Source organism: Pogoniulus pusillus, chromosome 1 (genome assembly GCF_015220805.1).
Source record: "Pogoniulus pusillus isolate bPogPus1 chromosome 1, bPogPus1.pri, whole genome shotgun sequence".
In the NCBI taxonomy this organism is placed as follows: Eukaryota; Metazoa; Chordata; class Aves; order Piciformes; family Lybiidae; genus Pogoniulus; species Pogoniulus pusillus.
Genome location: NC_087264.1, coordinates 29570883 through 29592282, shown reverse-complemented (window position 1 = coordinate 29592282; position 21400 = coordinate 29570883). Strand labels below are relative to the sequence as shown.

General features: G+C 42.7%; 2 protein-coding genes across 3 annotated transcripts in view; one reads left to right on the top strand and one right to left on the bottom strand.

Annotated features, from left to right (window-relative positions):
* Positions 1 to 7697, bottom strand: part of NUMB (NUMB endocytic adaptor protein) — a 128660-nt gene extending 120963 nt beyond the window's left edge. The window contains exon 1 of the mRNA XM_064146797.1: positions 7399 to 7697. The gene's annotated coding sequence lies outside the window, so the exon portion shown is untranslated. The remainder of the gene's footprint in view (positions 1 to 7398) is intronic.
* Positions 47 to 20828, top strand: DNAL1 (dynein axonemal light chain 1). Of its 2 annotated transcripts, XM_064146880.1 has the most exons (10): positions 47 to 740; positions 3425 to 3627; positions 4457 to 4639; positions 10408 to 10446; positions 13081 to 13190; positions 13812 to 13867; positions 16570 to 16625; positions 17787 to 17913; positions 18311 to 18454; positions 20298 to 20828. In XM_064146880.1, exons 1-10 carry the CDS (start codon positions 182 to 184, stop codon positions 20345 to 20347), a joined length of 1527 nt encoding a protein of 508 aa, XP_064002950.1. In that variant the 5' UTR covers positions 47 to 181; the 3' UTR covers positions 20348 to 20828. The 2 variants fall into 2 exon arrangements, with proteins under 2 accessions (XP_064002950.1, XP_064002960.1); XM_064146890.1 differs by lacking the exons at positions 47 to 740; positions 3425 to 3627; positions 4457 to 4639 and adding an exon at positions 7545 to 8039.
* Positions 20829 to 21400: the final 572 nt, after the last annotated feature.

Sequence of the window (21400 nt, the reverse complement as noted above, 5' to 3'; positions counted from 1 at the left end):
ACGGGGTGAGTGCTCAGGCGGCGCGGAGGCGGAGCGGCCGCGGAGGAGAGTGGGTCCGGCGCACGGCTGTGGCTACGGGAGCTGTGCAGCTCTACTATCGATTGAGGCTGCCTGGAGGGGGCGGTGGCGGTAACACCGTTATTGCCGTTGGCGCAGCAGTTCTCTCCCACCTGTCGTCGACATGTGGAGAGTGGTGGCTGTGGCCGCGTTGGCCCCGGTCCGGCAAGCCCTCTGCCGCGCCCCACCGCCACCCCTGCCCCCGAGGCGGTGGGCTGTGAGCGTGGCTGTTTCCCCTGCCGCTGGCCTGGCGGACGAGCGAGTGGAGACACAGGTGGCGGGACTGGGCCCGGGGCAATCGGTGACCCTGCGGGCTGTGGCGGCCGACGAGCGGGGCTGCCTCTTCGAGTCGTGTGCGCACTACAGGGCGGACGGCCGCGGCCAGCTGCACCTAGGCACGGACGCCTCGCACGGCGGGAGCTACACTGGTGTGGAGCCCATGGGGCTCTTCTGGAGCCTTGCCCCCGCCGGCATGGAGAGGCCGTACCAGCGGCTCTTTCCCCGAAACACTGGCATTCCGATGAAGGTGGAGATGTTGGTTCACCAGGGCCACAGCCTGCCCGGCTCCATCCCGGGTCCGGTGGTGGCCAAGGCTGAGGTGGAGAGGTGGTTCACGGCCCCCGGCGTGCGGAGGATCCGGCTGAAGGAGGGAGGCGTAAGGGGCTCCCTCTTCCTGCCGCCGGGTGAGTGGCCCGATCGGAGAGCTTCCACCTGGTGCCGGCGGGACGCCCCGGCCGCTCTGCCCGGAGCAAGGGAAACCTCTTGTAAAAGAAAATCTCCCAGAGGATATATATCACTCGGGAAATCCTGATATGTAATAGGTGCCCGGCTGCAGACGCTCCGGGAGGCTCGTCGTGGCCGCGCTGCATGATCCTTAGCAGCAGCGCAGAGCAAGGCATGAGCAGGTCACTCTTGGTGAGACGGCAGAAGCTATACAATAGAGGTTGTAGAGTTTACCGTGTCGCTGCACTCAACTCGACGATTTTTCAACGGGCTTGATATTTGGTCAGGAATACCATCATCTAACACTCAGAAAAACTGATATGCTTAATCATATGAGCCTGTGCTAAATCTCCCAAGGATTTTACCCTGAGTAGGCATTTCCCAGTGCAATACATGCCAATGAACAGAGCAGCAGAAGAGATTCTAGAAAATATTGGTGGTATTCCACCTGTTAGCACTAGAACTAAGTTACTACAATCGTTTTGTGGTATAAAGGCAAAATAAATTCCTGAGCAAGTTCTGCTTGTGGGATGGTTGTGCTTTATGAGCTGTGATATTCTGGTGAACTGCCCGCGTTGTTGGAAAATGAAACTTTACACTGATGATGATGTTTGTACACTTAAGTCACGATTTAAACCCTGTGTATTTCTCTGACCGTTGTGCTAATAGAACTGCCCTCCACATTAACTCAAATTTATGACTTGGTTCAGCAAATCCTGTCAGTACCATTGCAGTTATTAGGAGTTTAAGTATTTTCAGTGAATGATTTCCAAGCCAATAATAGTTTTGTCCATTTAGATATGGATCCAAAGTCCTCTGAGGAAGAAAACAAAAAAGAGGGGAAAAAAAAAAAAAAAAAGACTGTGAACTTTGAATTTTAGATGAAATATTTAGTCAGCATTCTGGGTTTTTCATCACTGTCAAGTGGTTGTTTTGATATAGCCTCCCTTGGGAAATGAGCTGGATTTTTACTGAGCTCCGTGGGAATGCAGAGAGCTGCAAGGTGAAACCGTCTTTTTGTCTTTAGAATGTCAAGCATTGTAACAGTGTGGAAAACTTTGGAATCACTGCATAAGTGGTACTGACATCCTTGATGGCGGATCCAGTTACAGCATTACTACTATGCCTTTGCTCTGGGAATAGGGATAGGGATCTTAAACATGATCTGTTCTTTCTAAAGGATGACAGGAGTGGGCTTACACCATAATATGATGATTATTTTTTAATGCAGGCTTTAGAGTTACAGGCCTGGGGTTTGAAGGTTTTGTTTGTTTTTAAGCAGTAGTAAAGTTGTCTAGTCCATTTTATCCTACTTTTTGGAAAGTTATGCAGGGACCATAAACTTGGGCAGTCTCAGATCCTTGTGTGAGTTAGAGGTCTTTATGAGAGAGAAACACATTCATGCTTGACTCTGATTTTCCAGGTGAGGGTGATGAATGGATACTTTTTTCCCTAACCATGTAGGCCGACTGTTGTTAACTAAAGGTACCTGTTGGTCATGGCATATGGTAAATTTATCCAGACATACTTTCCTTCAAGTAGAATATTGAACTGCTAGGATTTTTATTTTTTTTTTTGGAACCCAGAAGCATGTTTCAGTCTTTTACTGATTTTTCTCATGCTTTAAGTTATGACGTTTCCCCCATTGAGCATGTCTTGTCCAAAACTTGATTTTCTCAATCAGTCTGAAATGCCAGAAGTCCCGTGTCTATCGTGTCAGTAGTGTCAGTTAATGCTCTCTTACACAAGCAGGTGCTTTTCGTGCTTGAGGCAGTTGCAGTGAGCTGGATCCGAGTACATGAGTGGTGACATCTGGTGGGCACGGAAAAGAAGTAATAAAAGAAATTCCTTGACTGGGGTCCTCATAGTTCCAAGAGGCACTATCCTTGGCTTATTAATCAAAGATCTTCTGGCATGGCACGTCAGAGAAACACAACACGACCTTGGCTGTGAAAGCATGCTTGTTCTAGTCCTGATTATTTCTGCAGGACTGACTGTACACGTGTATATACATGTTTATCTACAGATCAGTCACACACATAACTGCACCCACACAGCTCTCAGTTTTACACTCTGCCTCTTCACATCTGCACCAGCAGTTCTGCTGCCAAGTGTTACACTGCTGATGTTGAGACAGAGAAACTAAGTCCAGCTGATCTCATCTAGCAGTGGGTATTTCTTTGCTGTTCTTTGCTCAATGCACTTAATTCTAAAGTAGAACTTACTTCCAGGATTTCAATGCTTCAGTGCTCTTCTCATCTTATTTGTATGAGCTTGCACTTTGCTAATTAAGGCATGACTTCTTTGTGGAAAAAGAGCCGATTTACAGTATGATTGTTCTGAGAGTGGGAGGTTAAGATCATGGAAAAATGCATTTGGAACAGGCCTTTTTTTTTTCCTTTTTTCAAACCCAAATTTAACTGTTCACATATTTTTACAGGAAAGTAAGGATCTATTCTTAGTTTGAAATAGCTAATGTGAGACACAGCACCACTTCTCTAATCTCTGCTGTGGAAATGGAAAATTAATGACTATTAATAGAAGATGTCTTCTGCCTTCTATATTTTGTTGTTCACTCTTCACCAGATAGCTTTTAGTATCCTGTTTGGTAACTTGTCCTCTCTACCTGTTCTTTTCAATACAGGGAATGGTCCCTTTCCAGGAGTGATTGACATGTACGGTGATGAAGGAGGTTTGATAGAATTTAGATCCAGTCTTCTGGCTACCCGTGGTTTTGCTGCTCTTTCTCTGCCATATTTTGACTTCGAAGATTTGCCTAAAGTCATGAAAGAACTCAAACTTGAGTACTTTGAGGAGGCAGCTAGATTCCTACAGCGTCACCCAAAAGTGAGTGAATGGGAGATTACTGCTGAGGACAAGGGAGCATGTGGCAGTCATACCTATGTGGTGGTGATGGTTTTTTGGGGGTATTAATTTCTGCTAGCCAAGTTTATGCCAAATAATGGAAAAAATTAAGTCCTGCATAGGCAGCTACATGTATGACTGCAGAGAGTGAATTTCTTCCAGCACAAGCTATCTGTTAAATAAATTCATGCTGGAAGTGGCAACATTCCTAGTCATTAGAGCAGTGAATTGCTGGAACATGCTCCAAACAGAAGCAGTGGTGACTTTTAAATGTTTATTTTTTTTTCAATGGGAGCAGTTAGTTTAAGGTAGAGGATGTCACAAAACCATTCAGTAGTCAGCAAAGGAATTGATATGATTACTTGGGGTGTTGCATTCAGTTTTCTTCCCAGGCTACAAAAGGACAAGACTAAATGCCACTTATCTAATCCTTCAAGTGGGGGTACTTTATCTGCCTGAGACATCCATAGCAATAGTCTGTGCTTGAATTTCCTGCTACCTGTTCTGGGAAAAAAAAGTATTTGCATTAAAATATGCAGTAGGGACCAAGTGAGGTCCAGGTGATGGTACTTCTTATAGCTGTCCATGTGATTTTGTAGGGTTTGATAGCTCTTGTTGTCTCTGAAAAATAAGACACTAAACAGAGGGAGTAGCCTGTGTCCAGGCTGTAGCTTTCCAACAAGTCACATGAATAATTAACCCAACTGATTAGTTTTTTTAATAACACCACTCCAGTGGCATTTAATGACTAATCCCACAATTATGCAAACTTCCTTTCTTCTTCTTCCCCCCCCCCCAATCATATCTGAAGGTGAGGGGACCAGGAGTTGGAGTGATTGGGACTGGCAAAGGGGCAGAATTAGCACTCTCCATGATCACCTTCCTGCCAGAAGTCGTGGCTGCTGTCTCCATCTCTGCCTGTAGTTCAAACACCATTGCAGACCTCCATTATGGTGAGATGACTCTGCCTGGGCTTCGTTTTGATATGAATAAGGTCAGTGTTTCTGACACTGGTGTCTTTGATGTTTTCGATGCTCTGGATGACCCCATGAACCCTGCTAATTCTTCTTGCACGATCCCCATTGAGAAAGCAGAAGGTCAGTTTCTCTTTGTGGTAGGGGAAGATGATCGTATGTGGAAGAGCTCCTTATATGCTGAGCTGGCAATCAGGCGTCTACGCCAGCACGGGAAAGAAAACTTTGAACTCTTGAGTTATCCAGGAGCAGGTCACCGAATTGATCCTCCTTCTACTCCATTTTGTCAGGTAGCTATGGATCGTGTTCTAGGGGTACCTGTTCTGGGAGGTGGAGAGAGCAAAGCACATGCCCATGCACAGGAACACTCCTGGGGGAAGATTCAGGAGTTTCTGCACTTGCATTTGGGATGAACATTTAAGCACTTGCAAGGTGTTGCAGAACTGCAGAGGACTGAGCTTGAGCCACCAAAATGACTGGTGACTTGGAGGGACTGACAGAGAAAAGCTTCAAAGTAATCAAAAGACTATTTATCTACAAGCATAAATTCAGGACTACAGGGATTTATTTGGACTAGCCCAAGTTATTTTAACTAGGTACACAGAGGAGAAGTGAAACTGATAAAGAAGGCTGCGTTGCAGTATAAATTTGACCTCAATTGGTCATGATGTCGAGAAACAAGTATCTGAATAGAGGAGTAGATATTTTCTTGCTTGCAGAATTTGACTTGGAGTATTTAACAGCTAGCCTGCACTCTCAGCAGTGACAGAATGGATCACACCTGGGGCATAATGACAACCCAGTGATGATGAACTTTGACATGAAAATTATATGATTCTGGTTCTGGGTCTTCTTAACCTGCCTTAGCTCAGAACTCTAAGGTTTACAGCCACATATGCTTTGGAAATGTTTTCTATTTACATGAAGATGAGGGCATCTATTTCTAATGAGGCTGATAAGTCTTCCACTGACAGTCTGTTTCTTAACATGAAGAACTACCTTTAGAATGGGAAAGAGTACTCTCCTGTCATCCCAGGAGAATGGCAGCACTAGCACTGTCTTGTATTAGGAATGCAGCCATCTGTTCCTGTAAAGTCTTAGATTGACATTTGACACTCAGGGTATTAAAAATCTCTTGGAAGGGTTAAAACATTGTTAAATGCACTTACAATATGTGCATGTTCTAGTTCTCTCTTCATTGCTTGTTTTGAACTAATAACACCTGCCATTAAGTTAGGGATTAACTACCTCTGGAAGACTTTAGCAATAACGTCAACAGATGCTGACAACTGTTTTTAGAAAAGAAGCAGAGCAGAGAGAAGACATATCCAGTAGAAGATCAAGACTAACTGCAGAAAGCTGTCACCTTCTGGCAACAATTAACTTAAAATCATAATACTTAAAAAAATCCCACCAAAACAAAACAAAAAACAACCTCAAACATAACAACAGCGAAGACCCAAAACCAACCGCTCCAAGTCTAAGGTATCTTTTTCATAATTGCCTGAGATACAAATTATTTTTTGGCTAGTGCCTTATTTTTTCCCCCACCATTCAAGTATAGAGAAACAGCTTCTTCCTACACTAGCTGATGGCTCAAGAGGGTGTCAGCTCTGGCGGCCTGTGTAAGAAGGGCTGCTATTCATACAATTTCTCCTTCCAAGATTTTGTCAGACCAGTTTGAGAGCTACCCAGTAACACAAAACAACCTTCATTTATGGTATTGAAAGTTGTTTTGCCCTCAGGGAGCTTTTCTCTCCAGTTAACTGTCATGATGCTGTTGCTCATGTCTCATTAGCTTTCTGCAACTCTTATGACTCCTTATCATTTGATTGAGTTCTTACATTTTCCACACACCGTCACAGCCAATTGAACAATTTATTCACTCCTTAGAATGGAAGCTCCATCCTGCTCACTCCATATGTCTTCATGCCTAGTCTCTAAATCCTTTCAATGGCTGAAGATGCCTTTGCAAAGGTGTATCTGGTGCTTGAACCTCAAGTACAGCCATCAGCCCCAGAAGTCCAGGACTACAACCTGCCTTGGTGTGCATGTTGGTGTCACCCAGGTTTAGTAACTTGCCTTTCTTCCAAACTCATTCCAAGTCGCAACTATAAAAGAAAGGGTTGTCTGAAGGTTTCAGTTTGTTCAGTCTCCTCATGGTACATCTTTGGTAGTGGAAGCTGCCTCTAGCCCTACTTTGTTCCTTCTCAGTGCTGATATCTGTGACTCCACACTGCCTACCTCAGTGTATCCATTGCCATGCAAGATTGCAAGTTGGAGACTCAGGAAGTAAATGTTAGTTGTAAACAGAACAAAACCTGAACAGTTTTAAAAGTCCTCAGACTCCATTGCCAAAGCAGAAACCTTTAAAACAATCCAGTAATAGATGTCAGATAGATGCAATTTGAAAGATACATAGAAACAGTTCCTTTACGGAAAAGCAAGCCTGTATAAGACTTCAGTGTTATTTGTTTCAGACTAGTTCATGTGTTTGGAAAACTGAGTATTGGGTTTTTTTTTTAAACCAAGAAGGCAGGAAAAATAAACCATACAACTTTACTTAGAAAATAATTTTGTGAACATGTCAGGATCTTCTTGGAGACAATAATTCACAGAAGGGTTTCTAGAAAACCAGCCAACTTTTGCACTACTGTTGTGTATACTTACAGTCCCTCATCACAGACACTCCGTCACTCCCTGAAGCACCCGTTAAACTGAGTGCCTGATCACAGCCTTTGTTAAAGCCATGTAATTTATCCTGTTTTGCATTCCTTACCTGGCAAAGCTCCCGCGGTGTTTCGGTGGGACTTTTTGCTTGGGTTAGCGTCACTGTCTGAACCTGGGGGAGGTGTAGGCCTGAGGTACAGCTGATCCTGGGGCTCCAGAAGACGCCAGGACGGTGGGCAGCGAGTCAGCAGCAAGATGGCGCCACTAGCTCTGAGCGGGGCGGGGGCGCTGAGTGCCAGCGAGCGGGAGCAAACCGCCGCCGCTGTGCATGGGCGTTCGGCGCTGGCGCTGGTAATCTCAGGCTGCTGTAGCTTCTGTCACGCACTGATTTCAATTAAAAAAGCTGATGATGCTCCCGGCGGTGGTTTGTTTTTTCTTTGCCATTACGAGCCCGGAGGAGGGAGGGCGGGAGGCGGCCGCAGCGAGGGGAGAGGTCCTCCCGGCCGCCAGGGGGCGCCTTGCAGCAGGCCCCCCGCCCCACCAGCCATGCCGTCCCACAGTGCGCCGCGGAGCGCCTCGCCCCAGGCGCTTCCGGCGCGGGCCTGTCTCTATGGCAGCGTTTCTCTATGCTCGCCCGGTGTGGCTGGCCGCGCGCTCGCCCTCCCTTCCCCGCCGTGCCGCTGGCCCTGCGCATGCGTGCGGGACGGCCGCGCCATAGCAACCGGAGCGTTAACGGTAGCAACGGCAATGGTGGGTCCCTTCAGAGCCGGCGCGGGAGTCTTGCGGGAGGGTGTGGGGTCTGCGGGTGCAGTGGCCGGGCGAGCGGCTGCTGGGTAAGTCGAGAGCCTGGGCACAGTCTGAGCCGCGGAGTCCCCCGGACCCGGCGGCGGCTGAGGGTGCACACGACGGCCGGGGCCTGCTGCGGAATAGAGAGGGAGCCGGTGCCGCTCTCCTGGCGCGGCGGGTGGAAAGGGCCGAGGGTGTGTGAACGCCGTCTCCTCGGGGCTGTCCTCGAGCAGTTCCCGGAGCCGGTTGTGGTGGTGCCGCCGCCCCGGTGCTGCGTGAGCGGCAGCGCGAATCCCAGCCCTCCGCGCCCGGGGTTCTTCCGACCCGGTCTCCGGCGCTGAGCAGTTCGGGCACGGCAGAAGCTGGGCAGAAAGCAGCCCAGTAGTGAGGGCGTTGGCTACGGCGGGGGCGTTGTGGCCTTGGAAAAGGAGGATTTTGAGGCTCGACCAAAGTAGGGATGCCACCCTATCTAAATCTGGGTTAGTACGTGGGTTGGAGGCAGCAGAATCGGCGATTGCTACCGTGATTGGCTTGGTATCTGTGCTGTGCGATTCTGATTTGTTCTATTTAAACATATAAATAAATATTTGCAAATGAAGGCAAAGTCTCACTGGCTTACTTTGTTTTGGACGTCTGACTTTTGTAAATACTCTTTCTCCACCAGACGTGTTTGGAGGGGGAAAATACTTTCTTTTGTTACAACTTATGATATCGTACAGGGATGGAGTATTTTGTACTCCTAAGGTATAATGCTTCTTATTCCCGCCATGCTGATGATGGTGGTGGCAGTTGCAGCTGTTGATCGCTTGGCATTTTCAATGTTTTAAGTAGTCTGACTTTCTTTAGTATAGCTTCCCGTAGGAAATTGTTCAATATGGAGATAGAGGAACACAAAAAATAGGCTTCTTGCAGGGAGGTTTCCCTTAAGTACCCTCCCTTGGCAGAAGACATGATGATTTATCTATAGAAATTTCAAGTGCATTTCAAAGAAAACTAAATTCTTCACAGGTCTTCTCCAGATAACTCACTAAGCTGATTTCATATTTCCATCCAATTAGATATTACAGTGGATGAGACAGATCAGCAGAGGTCAAGGAAAAAGCTGCTGCTTGTGTTCATGTGGATCACTGGCTTTAAAGTTCAATCTGGTTTTAGGCATGAGTTTGAAACAGAAGCAGGCACTGGTCATTACAAAGCTGTTTCTGTCTTCAACATGAGTGACCAAGGTCATGTACTGAATGCTGTAGCAGTTGGCTATTGTAATGAAAAACACAGTGAAGTTTCTGTCAAAAAGTTTCCTAATGAACTGGAAACCAGCTGTTTTTGCTGGCACCGCTAGTAGCTGGTAATCAAGTTTCATGGGACCTTTGGAGTGGGAACTAGGAATGTGATCTTCTGAATGGGAGGAGGTGATTCGGTCATGCAGATGTCTGTATGCAGACACCAGTGAGTTACTGCCATGGCGCAAGTTTGCCAGGTCATCTACAATAGGACTAGAGTAGCTATCCTGTGCTATAGACAGGATTACAACAAATGTCTATCAGTGGGTGGAAGTAGCTGGACCATCTGAGGATACCCAGTGATAGATGTCTAAATGAAGGTATATTTTGAGATGTGAGATGCACACTTAGGCTCTTAGGTATTGCTGGGCCTTAGGCTGCTTCTGGAAGTTACAGTGGCTATTGATTAGTTTATATGAAGGCTGGTCTCTGGAACCACCTTAATCTGAAAGACATCTTAGAAGATGCTTAATGTTTAGAATATATCATAGGTTCTCTATATACTACTGTTTTGGATATCATCATGTGGTTTTGATGAGACTCTTATATGGGGCATAAAAACTGGAGTTAGTGACAACAAAGTTGGTCAGTGGGTGAGTCTTTATCTGTATCACTGTCTACTCACAGACTTGCTTTCATTCAGGAAGCTGCCAGTGCACAGAAATAGAAAACAAGGTGCTATAAGAACATTCAGACCACATTTTTTACTGCAGTACATTCTTATGTCATTTAAGTTAATAGAAATTCATTATCAAAGCTAACAAGCAGTGTCCCAAACCCATTCTCCACACAAGGCCGAGAGTAAGATCAGGACTATCATGTCCTCACATGAAGCCAATTCATTGCTTCTGAAATTGCTATGGAGTACACTGCAAAATAAAGGTACAGGACACTGAAGAGTTCCGACTTCTTAGGCTCAGTTGGAGCATACAGTACATGAAAGTGGTAGGGGGAAGTGGATGAGAATGATAGGGAGAGAGAAGGGAGAGGAGATAGGTCTGCAGTGAACAAGCAAACTCAAAAATTCAAAATTGAATTTGTTTCATTTTTAGGCGAAAGCTACAACTATCAAAGAAGCTCTAGCCAAATGGGTAAGTATAGAATAGCATCTGGTTGCTTTGCAGTCCTCTGTGGTGTGGGGCTTGACTGTATTCAGCTAAATCTGGTTTTCAAACTTACTGTAAGAATTAGGTTTGCTTAAAACACCTGTTATAACAAGTCTATCAAAGTGAAGGTTTTGTTACTGAGATATAACACATTCTGTTGGACTTTCTGTGTATCCTTATCAAACTGAGTCTGTTCTGCTGAATGTGTGTTGACAGAAGGCCTGAGGCTTCACAGAGATTTGAAGTTGGAGGTGTCTTGTGATTTAATTGTGCTCTGTTCATTTTACCTGAGTGCAGTCTTTCCCACACAATAAACAAGTATGAAATTCTTCAGTACAGTAAGTCAGTGCAACTTCTGCTAATGACTTTTAACATACAGTCCCTCATGTTGTGCAAAGCAGAATAAACTTCTTGCATGTTTTTCTTCCTAATACAGACAGTCATTTGGGGTGGTGACTGACCTGACCTTGGAGCCTTCTAGAAAGCCATTTTTGGCAAGGATGTTCAACCTTCAGTGTTCCCATTAAAGATTTATTTTCCATGGGCACCTCTGTTGCATGCCTCTTAGACACCTGCATCCATGAGTTTCCAGTCATGTTAGGTATAACAGTGCTGCATTTGGTTTTCTGCTCATGTCATTCAAAGTGAGTCTCAGTCTTCTTTTACTGCTTTGAATCTGGGTCCATGTGACTTGTAAAATTGGATCTGGATGTTTTTCCTCTGTTTGCCTTACAGTCAGGGTGACATTAGTTAAATCAAAGCAGCTTTAAATCAAAGTGACTTAACAAACATATAACCCCTTTCTTTAGAAAGCATCTTGTCTACCTGTGGTTTCTCTGTGGCTTTTTGTGGTCCTTGACCTAACTTTTCTTCCACAGGTGCTCAGCACTCAGGATGAATTTTCTTCCTGCAGGCACTCACTGCTGGCCACAGTCTCTGCTGGAAGCTCTCTCCCTGTCACGTTTTTAAGAAAAAAACACTTATTTTTATTTATTGTATAACCTGATTACAAACTGAGTATAAATGCAAATAGATACACTGTTGTTCTTAGAAAAACAAATGGAAGTTTCACATTTATGTAGTGGCTTAGTTTGAAGATGTCACCATATTTGTAGCAAAACACTTGACGCTTGTTATCTGAATCGCTAATTATGAGTAAAAATATCACACTGAATTTGGACAAAAGCTGGAATATAAGCAAATACACAAGGCAGCATCCGAATTCTTTATGAAGTGAATTTGCCTGAAATAGTTTGAGTACATGAGAGCGCAAATAATGTTATCAACATCTGATCTTGTGCTGCTGGGATTCTTTAAAGACTTCTGAGATACAATTAATTTCATTACAAAGTAACCATGAAAGGCCAGACCTCAGCTAACTCACTTGTCAGTAGCTGTATAAAAATGTGGGAGAAGACAAGAGTCCTTGTTCTCAAAGCACCGAGTAGATTGCTCCTTTGTTAACGGAGCTCCAGTAACTCTCACTGAACACTGAGTGAATTGACAGAATGTTGCCTTTGTGCTGGCAGGGAGGCAGCTGTAAAATCTGTTGGTACTACCTAAATAGATACTTGTTCCGAGTGGTTTGGCAACAATTCCCATTCCTTTAGAAGTTTACATTTATAGGCTGTTAATAGACCCAAATGCTGAAGTTATGGTCATTTTTCTAAAGCTCTGCAATTAAATAAGTATTTAATCTGCAAAATTACCAGCCTAGTTGTAAATGGGAAATTTGTCCTTTGCTGTGTTCTCTAAATTGTGAAATAATCTTCTTCCAGTCTTTTTAATGGCTCCTTAGAAGTATTTTTTAGAAATTCTTAACTCTGTGAATCTGTTAAGGTTTGCACTCCTGCATGCTCAGTTTGTCTTGTGAGTTATGAGTTTTCTGGGCAGAGTGGGAAGGAGATTTTTCTGTCAAAACTTTTAGGAATCTGCTTCTGCTACAGACTGGCCCTAGCAGAAGTCCCTGTATTCAGTCTCCATGGAAGTGCCTCCATTCAGATTTTAAACCTCCATCTATTCTCCATGTTTTTAGGGCAGAGTAACCCTTAGTGAAATTGGTCGAGTGTAACACAGCATATGTAATGATGGCATCATAGAATTAAGACCTTTAAGGTCATCAGGCGCAACAGTCAACCCAGCACTCCCAGGTCACCACTAAACCATGTCTCTCAGCACCACATCTACACATCTTCTACATACCTCAGAGATGGTGACCCCACCAGTTCCCTAGGCAGCCTGTTCCAATGCTTTACAGCCCTTTCAGTAAGGACGTATTTCCCAATACCCAATCTAAACCTCCCCTGGCACAGCTTGAGGCTGCTTCCTCCTGCTGTCAGTTGTTACTTGGGAGAGACCTCCACCTCACTACAACCTCCTTTCAGGTAGCTGGAGAGAGAGAAAAGCTTTTGATATCTTAAAAAGCCTTCCCTTCTTCATGCTACACCAACAGGAATCTTAATAAACAGCATTCAAAATGCTTTCTCTCTTCAGTAATACCTTTTAGTAGTATATTAGAATTATGTCTGTAGTAGCTACTTTTATAATATTTTTTTGTGCAGTAACTTTTAGTAATCACATGTAGCAGTGAACTACTTCTTCACCTTCTTTTTTCTTTAGGAAGAAAAAAATGGCCAGAAGGCTTCAGAGGCAAAGGAGGTGAAACTGTATGGTCAGATTCCTCCTGTAGAGAGGATGGATGAATCTCTCTCCACACTTGTTAACTGCGAGTAAGTTCAGTTAAAAACTAATTTGAAGCCAAATATTCTCTTTATATTAATGTTCAGTTTTTCTGCTGTCCACTGTGCACATGTGGTTTTATTACGTTTAAGTGTGGCCTCCAAAGCAGCAGCTTTCTTTTTTTTTCTCTACTGAGATTGTCTTTTCACACAATTCCTCTTTTAATTCAGAGATCTCTGTCATGTAATTGAGAAGATGTTAGGATAGATTCCGTATTGATATTTGTCCCCAGGCTCACCTTTGGAGTCTATCAGCTAACTGTCACATTTATGATCCAGTCTAGAATTTGTACAAAAGAAAGATAAAAAAGAAAGTTAAGCAGGACTTTCAGAAAGAGATTAGAGCTGTTGCAGCAATAAACATCCGTGCATTTGATAAGGCTAGGCATGAAAAGATAACCTGGTATGCCATGTCACTAATTCAGTACTTTTTCACAGAAGCTAAATAAAGTTGCAGAAGATGTTTTAGAGTCAGTTCACACATCCAGTTAGCTCACCTACTAATGAGAGAAGAATAGGCAATTATTTCTAATGCGATGGTGTTTGGACATGGCACTCTGCTGGTACAGTGATGCTTTGTATGCTGTGAATTGATTATTCTTGCTTTTAAAGGAAACTATCGCTGTCTACAAACTGCATTGAAAGAATCGCCAACTTGAACAGCCTAAGTAAGTGACAAGCCAGGGATGGGTTATGTTTGTTTTCTACCTGTTTGAACAGGACATGTACCATAATTTGTACCTGTGTCTGGCTTTATTCATACACTTTTTAATCTCTTCCTCTTGGAGAATTAGAAATGACCTTTAAAACTGGAACACTTAGAGGAGAGTGCATGTTTGGCAGTAATGGTGCATTAAAGCACGTATCCCTGCACTAGCTTTGGGAGATGTCTCACTCTGCAGCTTTAACAACAGCAACAACAAAAATCCATTCAGAAAGCACCTTCGTACCTGACAGTGGACCTTCTTGTGGTGTTCAACGCCTAAGCAGTTCTAGAGTGATTTAATGACCAATTTCCACACTCATGATAGAGATTGTCTGCAGTTCAACAACTCCTTAAGTGCGGTATTTAAATGAAGTGAAGTTGGAGTGCTTTAGTTTAGACCTGGACAGCAAAATGCCATTCCACTTTGCAGAGGACTAGACATACTTGGGTTGATTCTGGATGTAATTGAAATGGGTGTGCACCTGAGTAGAAATGTAAATTAACTTCTATTTTTTGGGCAGCTGTCTATGAATCCTTGAAACTCAGTGGGTTACTGACTTTGGGACAGAAGTCCCAAATGGACTTCGGCTTCATGGCATGAGGCTAGGAGAGAGCTGCAGGTTTAGAGTTCAAGCTTCCAGGCTTTTCTGTCCCTATCAAACTGCTGGGTGGACAAACAAGAACCCTGTAATCCCACCCTCTCCAACTACACACCAGCAGGGCTGTCAAGGAGCTTGATGAACACATGTGTTTGCATAATATGATCAGACTCCAGCAAATTTGCAACTACTAATCAAGGGGAAGATATTCCAGTATTCTTTCCAAACAGCTGTACTGTAACACATCCATTTGAGTAATTCATGAGCAAAAAAAATATGTAAAAATGAAACCAGTGGGGTTTTTTGGTGTGATAAAATGTTAAAAACCTTTAACGTATCTTAAATACTTCTATTAATAAAATGTAGAATCCAAACCTCCAGTTTGTACCAAATATTTGATCCTAAAGCCAGGAAAGCTGTAACTATGTGGTCTTTTTCTTAAAGGTATAGAATGAGGAACTCACCATCTCTTGGCTTCTGTGCAAGACAGAGAAAGCAGTACTCAGAGCTATGAAAACCAGGCCACTAGTTATTACATGCTTGTCTTTTGCAGAGAGGAAGCTGAGATTTTTTTTTGTCAGACTCTTCAGAGAGAAAAGGTTGTGGTTAATGCATATAACCTGGTATTTTCATTTTATTGAGTAGATCATTCTGTGTAAAGGATCACAATCCTGCATGTGTACACATAAGGAAGATGTTTTAAATCAACAAATGTTAGTTCTATGTTTTATGCAGTGTAAACCTTCCATGAAGCAGGTCTTTTATTCTGTGATAGTCTGTATTTTAAAAGAAGACAGTAATAAAACTCAGCAACAGCAGTTAGAAATAGTAAGGCATGTTTTTTTAAAGCAATCTGTCATTTTTGTATTTTTTAGTATCCTTCCACTTATTACAAATGTCAAAAAATAGGCAAACTTACAATTTAGAAATGTGACAGAAAGAATATCTGGCCAGATCAAAAGCTCTCTCCCCTGTGGATGGGGATCCTTTGGGATATTCTGGAGAGTATTAGCTGTAGTAGGCTTTAGACTTCTTATGATTTTTCAGGTTTTGAGCATGGTCATGTGTTATGCTCTTGGGTTTAAAAATCAAGACTCGTTGTTGTACCTCAGGTTTTTAATGAAAACTAATCATCCTGGTTTAGAATGTTTGCCAGGTGTGGTTTTCACAGGTGTGGGTTCATCCCTGCCTTTCTTGAGAGCAAACATACAACCATCTGTTCTAGATCAGATCTGAATCTTCACTTGTAGCAATCTCTAGCCACTACATGTGCTATTTGTGGAGCATCTGTTGCTGCTTGGCTGGAACTGACACTGATCTTGCCACTGGTTATTGTACATTGTATTTTCAATCATTATATATATATAACAGCAAAACAAGGTCATTAGATATTGCAGCTTAATGCATCTGAAAAGCATGAAAACATTTGTGAGAGGCATAGATCCAGAGTTAACCCAGCTATCTGCTGCAACTCAGTTTGCTTATTTACACCTGCAAGAAAGCTTGTGTGGAAAACGAAAACGTTACACAAAAAGACTGCTGTTTTGTGACAGCTTTGAGTAACACCAGTACTCCACTAAACCCCAGTCAGAACAGCTCACTTGGGAAGGTAATTTGTCTGGGTGCTAACCTGAGTTAAATACTGTTTATCATCAGATTTCTGTAAGACAGATTTACATGCTGCCTCTATTCTAGAACTCAAATCTGCTATCTTTAGAAATAAGGTTGGAACAACTTTTTCATGGAGAAGTAGGGATATGAACTGTGTAAGATCAAAATTAGCAAGTTATCAGTTAAGAGTTCAGAAGCAAGGTGAAATAACTATTCAATATTTATCTGGAATGAATTTCAGCAAGGTAACCTACAGATGAGCAGCGTTGTATTTTTGAGTGTGTTTTTGAGCTGTCCCCTGCATCCATTCCTGGTTTAATTTCTCTTAGGTCATCGTTTCTTAAGATGACCTATCCAAAGTGCAGATTATGTTTTACCTGACTTATAGCAACTTCTTATATAAAAAAAAAAATCAACTGTTTATTAACAAAAAACTTTCTGGTTTATATTGCAGAAAATCTGAGGATTCTGTCTTTGGGAAGAAATAACATAAAGAACTTGAACGGATTGGTATGTGCTTCTTACTGTCAATTCTTCACCAACAGAGTGGGGTGCTGTCTAGCCCCTATGTTCAAAAAAGTCTTTGTAGAACATATGCTATGGCCTCACCACCTATTTGTTCCTTTCACTATGACCTGTTCATCCTCCTGCACATTGCTTCTGAATTTTCAACTAATCTCACTGGTTTTAAACTCTTCACAATTAGTGATTCTTCAGGGCAAATTTAATATATAAAAAGAATTTTAGAAAGAGAGATTTTGTTGTCTTTGCCAAAGATCAGCAGAACTTCTATTTGAAAACTGCTGTCTGTAAAGCCCTTTAAATTCCACTGGCTTTATATGATAAATCCTATAGACTTTTTTGCATGAGGATTTTTTTACTTAGGCTACGCGTCTTTATTACAAACATTAGCAGTCCTATGGACACACACTTTGTGTGAGAGTCCTTCCTTTTTATGTTTACTGGCACTTGGAGCAGTATGGTTTTAGGGGAGGAGATGGTGGTAGGAATAAGTCTATTAGGTAATGGAAAATTTGTTGAGGATAAATTTGATCAATTTTGTAACATTTGAGTTAATATCAGAAAAAACTTTATTCGAACAACTTTTTCCCTATTAATATAGGATTCATTCTTTCCCTCAAGAAACACTGCATGTTTCTGCTACATCATTTTTTTTCAAAGCTATTCCCACCTTTAGAGATCTCCCAAGTGTGAAATGCAGAGTCACTGCATAATGACTGGTTTAAAACCGCTCTCTTTTGAGAGAATTATTAAACCAACTTCTGTCTGACTAAAGTTTACATGCACCTGAAATTAATAATTCCCTCATATTGGGTAAACTCCCTTCTAAAGCAATTGTTGACTTGTATTCACTGCACAAACAGCCAAATTTGTCTCTTCTGCCACTATGCCATAAGAACAACTACTCCAGCCAGCTATTCCCTGTCTTACTCCAATACTATGATTTCAATCCTCCTAAATACATTTCATATTCTTTGCTCGTAATTCTCATGACTATTTGTCAAGCATAATTAGAGACTGGCTTAAAAGGAAATGAGGACCAATACACCTCAGTATTTTCTCATGAGTTGATCTTTAGGGGGTGAAGACAGAATCTAAGAATAAGGAAGATCCACTTTTGCTTACCTGAGTAATCCTGTCATTTTCCAGGAGGCAGTTGCAGAGACTTTAGAGGAGCTGTGGATCTCATACAACTTCATTGAGAAACTGAGGGGTATTCGTGTAATGAAGAAGCTGAAGGTTCTTTATATGTCAAATAATTTGGTGAAAGACTGGGGTAAGCCATGCCTGTCTACTGTATCTTCTCCTGTAGTGTGGTGAATGCATGAGTTAAGTCACTAAGTGAAAAACAGTTCTGCATGTTACAGGGTTTTAAATCTCACTCATAAACATGCAGACTTGCACAGAATCCCTCAATATCCACTCAAGCAGGAGAATAAAAGTAGTTAGAATGTTGAATTTAACTTCTTAGACAAATAGAATTTGTTCTTTGAATCATCTTTCTTGCACTTCTCTTAAAATGCTCAACCTGATGCCAACTCAAGCCCAAGCAATCTCTATGCTGTTGTATCCTGTGCTGTTTATGTTTGCACTGAGTTTAAAGGGACTGTGTGGTGCAGATGTACTTTCCATGTTTCACAATCTGGTCAGTGTTCTCATCTTTGTGGTTGCAGCAGAGTTTGTGAGGCTGGCAGAGCTGCCATTACTAGAGGATCTGGTGTTTGTAGGCAATCCTCTGCAAGAGAAATATGCCTCTGATCAGAACAATTGGATTGAAGAAGCAACCAAACGGGTACCCAAACTGAAAAAGCTGGACGGTGAGTTTGGGGCTTGAGGCAATCGGTGTGAGTTAACAGCTTCATATGAAGACAGCTAGTGAACTCCATCTGTCTGCCTGTGTAATCATTTTCCTCCCTCCTCTCTGTGGAGTTACTTAGATCCTGGCTGCAGGATCTTCTGAGAGCATTCAATGGATTTTGGAGTGTCAAATCCAAGTGTTCTTGTAGCCTGCAGTTGATATTTACACTTGATGTTATCAAAACAGTTTTTAGCATGTAGAGAGAAATGAAAGAGGTATCATAAGCAGTGTGGCCAGTAGGACAAGGGAGGTTATTCTTCCCCTGCACTCATCACTGTGTCCAGTTCTGGGCCCCTCACTTCAAGAAAGATGTACTGGAACATGTCCAGAGAAGGGTGATGAAGCTGGTGAGAGGCCTGGAACAACAAGCCCTATGAGGAGAGGCTGAGTGAGCCGGAGTGGTTTAGCCTGGAGAAGAGAAGGCCCAGGGGTGACCTCATTGCTGTCTACAACTACCTGAAGGGAGGCTGGAGCCAGGTGGGGGTCGGTGTCTTCTCCCAGGCAACCAGCAACAGAACAAGAGGACACAGTCTCAAGTTGTGCCGAGGGAGGTATAGGCTGAATGGTAGGAGGAAGTTCTTCCCAGAGAGTGATTTGCCATTGGAGGTGGTGGAGTCGCCATCCTTGGAAGAGTTCAAGAGAAGACTGCATGAGGCACTTATTGCCATGGTCTAGTTGACTGGATAGGGCTGGGAGCTAGGTTGGACTGGATGATCTGGGAGGTCTTTTCCAACCTGGTTGATTCTAAGATTCTATGATAAACAAGTTAACAAGGCTTTCATCTACCAAGTTGAATTACAGTATCCCCATCAATATTTATTTAGTTTTCTCATCAAGAGAGTGACATGGAGGGGTGGGAATAGGCAGGGACATGCTCTGTTTTGCTTCTGGTGCAAAGACAAGCTTTCTAAATTTCATGCAAGTTTTCTAGATGCTGAAAATCTCACTCCTGTCACTGCAGTGAGCCTCAATTTATGAGCTGTTCTCTCCTTTTCAAGTCACAGATATATTCTGTGATGCTTTATGATATGTTCATATCTGGTTGGAAGAAACCCTTGACCCAACACAGAAGGGTCAACACTAAGCCATTTCCCTAAGCACCAGGTCCATGAGTCACCTGAACACCCCAGGAGATGGTAACTCCACCACTGCCCTGGGCAGACCATTCCAAAGCTCCATAACTCTTGCAGCGAAGAAATATTTTCTAACATCCTGCCTTTGTTCTACTGCTGCTAAAAAGTGACTTTATAAATGTAACTGTTTGGGTTTTTTAATACTCAAGTGGTGGGTGTAGATGAAGATGCTACTATGCAATGCAGGTTTATCCCATGATTTCCAAGTTATCCCTGAGATATGACCATATTGCTTTGTGGATCCATATTAATGTATTTTCTAGTCTGGACGCCCCAGTCAGGTCTCAGTGAGCAGGTGTCCCATACTTAATCATGTACATATGAGCCCAGAAACAGAAGGGTGTTGTGCTGGTTGGTTGTTGGCAATTGAACCAACATGCTTCATCTCTCAGAAGCTACGGCTGATCTTTGTAGGTCCTGTTTTAGTATCTTTTTTTATTCTGTAGTTGGAGAAATATCATCAGCTGATGGCTTTTCCCATTACAAGCAGTTCAGGCATCCAGAATTTCAGGTCATTTACAAACAGTAGCAGGAAATGCAACTCTCCTCTTTCTGCCAATCTGATCATTCCTAACAGAGAAGCTTTCAGATCTATCAGTGTCAGCTAATCCTTCTGTATATAATCTATTTTTAATCTATATTCTTTTTCCTTCTTTTTTTTCCTCTTAGGTATTTTAGTTATTAAACAAGAAGATGAAGATGAAGAAGGAGCAAACTGATGACACTTTCTTGTTGGGTATTTAACTAACTCCAACAGCTCAGCACATAGAACTTTTATACAAAATGTTTGTTTGGAAGAAAATCTTTGGGCAGTATTTAGAAGACCAGCTTATCCCCACAGTCTCTCACCCAAAGAATTAGCTACCAAAATTTGGGCACACCAGTTTTGTCAAGCTGATGACACCTGCAGAGACCAGTGGAGCCAAGTTTACCTACTGTTTGGCTAGCAAGAGATCTTTACCAAAATTAATATGTAACTGTTTTTAACTCCTGTTTAGTGGTGCTTGTTGTTAACACTTGGGTTATAATAGAACCGTTTTAGCTTGTTAAGTTCAGCTGGCCAACAGTTATAATTGGAACACTGAGGCCAAAAGAACAATGTTGTGGTTTGAAGATACATTGGAAGCTTTGTTGTGTTTGGTTTTGCCATGGAAATCCTTCACTACTTTAAATATGCAGTTTGCCTTTTCATCCCCTTAACCCAAACAGGCCCAGTAGTTGTGGACCTACGCACAAAAAAGCTATTGGTCTGACGATCATTTACTACTGGCCTTAAGTATTGGCCTGGGCTTCTCACAGTGGAACTCAACTGCATTGTTGTAACTTATGTATTTATTTATTTAAAGAGGCAGTGGGAATTCTTTGCATGGTTGCAGTGAGACTAAAATAGCTGCTGGCTTTTTGTCTTGTCTCTTATTAAGAAGTCATTTTAGAACAGAATGTGTGACCCATTAGCTTACAGCTGGTTCCTAGTTTCGGTTTGGGTCAGCAGTGGAGGACATAATCCTTCTCAGCCCAGCAATTTTCCTATAACTGATACTAATGCAGAAACAAATAGAGAATAAATTACTTGGGCTTGAGAGCAGAAAATTTTGGGTTGGGGGAATACTGATTTTTTTATGTAAGCAGTGAGAGAAAGTGCATGTAGTTAGTGGGGAAGGTGAGGAGAGAGAGGTGAGACAAGATGAAAAGTATGTATGGGGTGGGGGGAAAGTATTGAAGATGTACTAAATGTGCTACATTGCAGGGTAAGCATTTTTAGTAAAGCCCCC

Excerpts from the sequence above, each read along its gene's own strand:
- DNAL1 (XM_064146880.1), top strand. The coding sequence starts at position 182 with ATGTGGAGAGTGGTGGCTGTGGCCGCGTTGGCCCCGGTCCGGCAAGCC. Across the intron at positions 17,914-18,310 it reads TAATTTGGTGAAAGACTGGG|CAGAGTTTGTGAGGCTGGCA; the intron begins GTAAGCCATGCC and ends TTGTGGTTGCAG. Across the intron at positions 18,455-20,297 it reads CAAACTGAAAAAGCTGGACG|GTATTTTAGTTATTAAACAA; the intron begins GTGAGTTTGGGG and ends TTTTCCTCTTAG.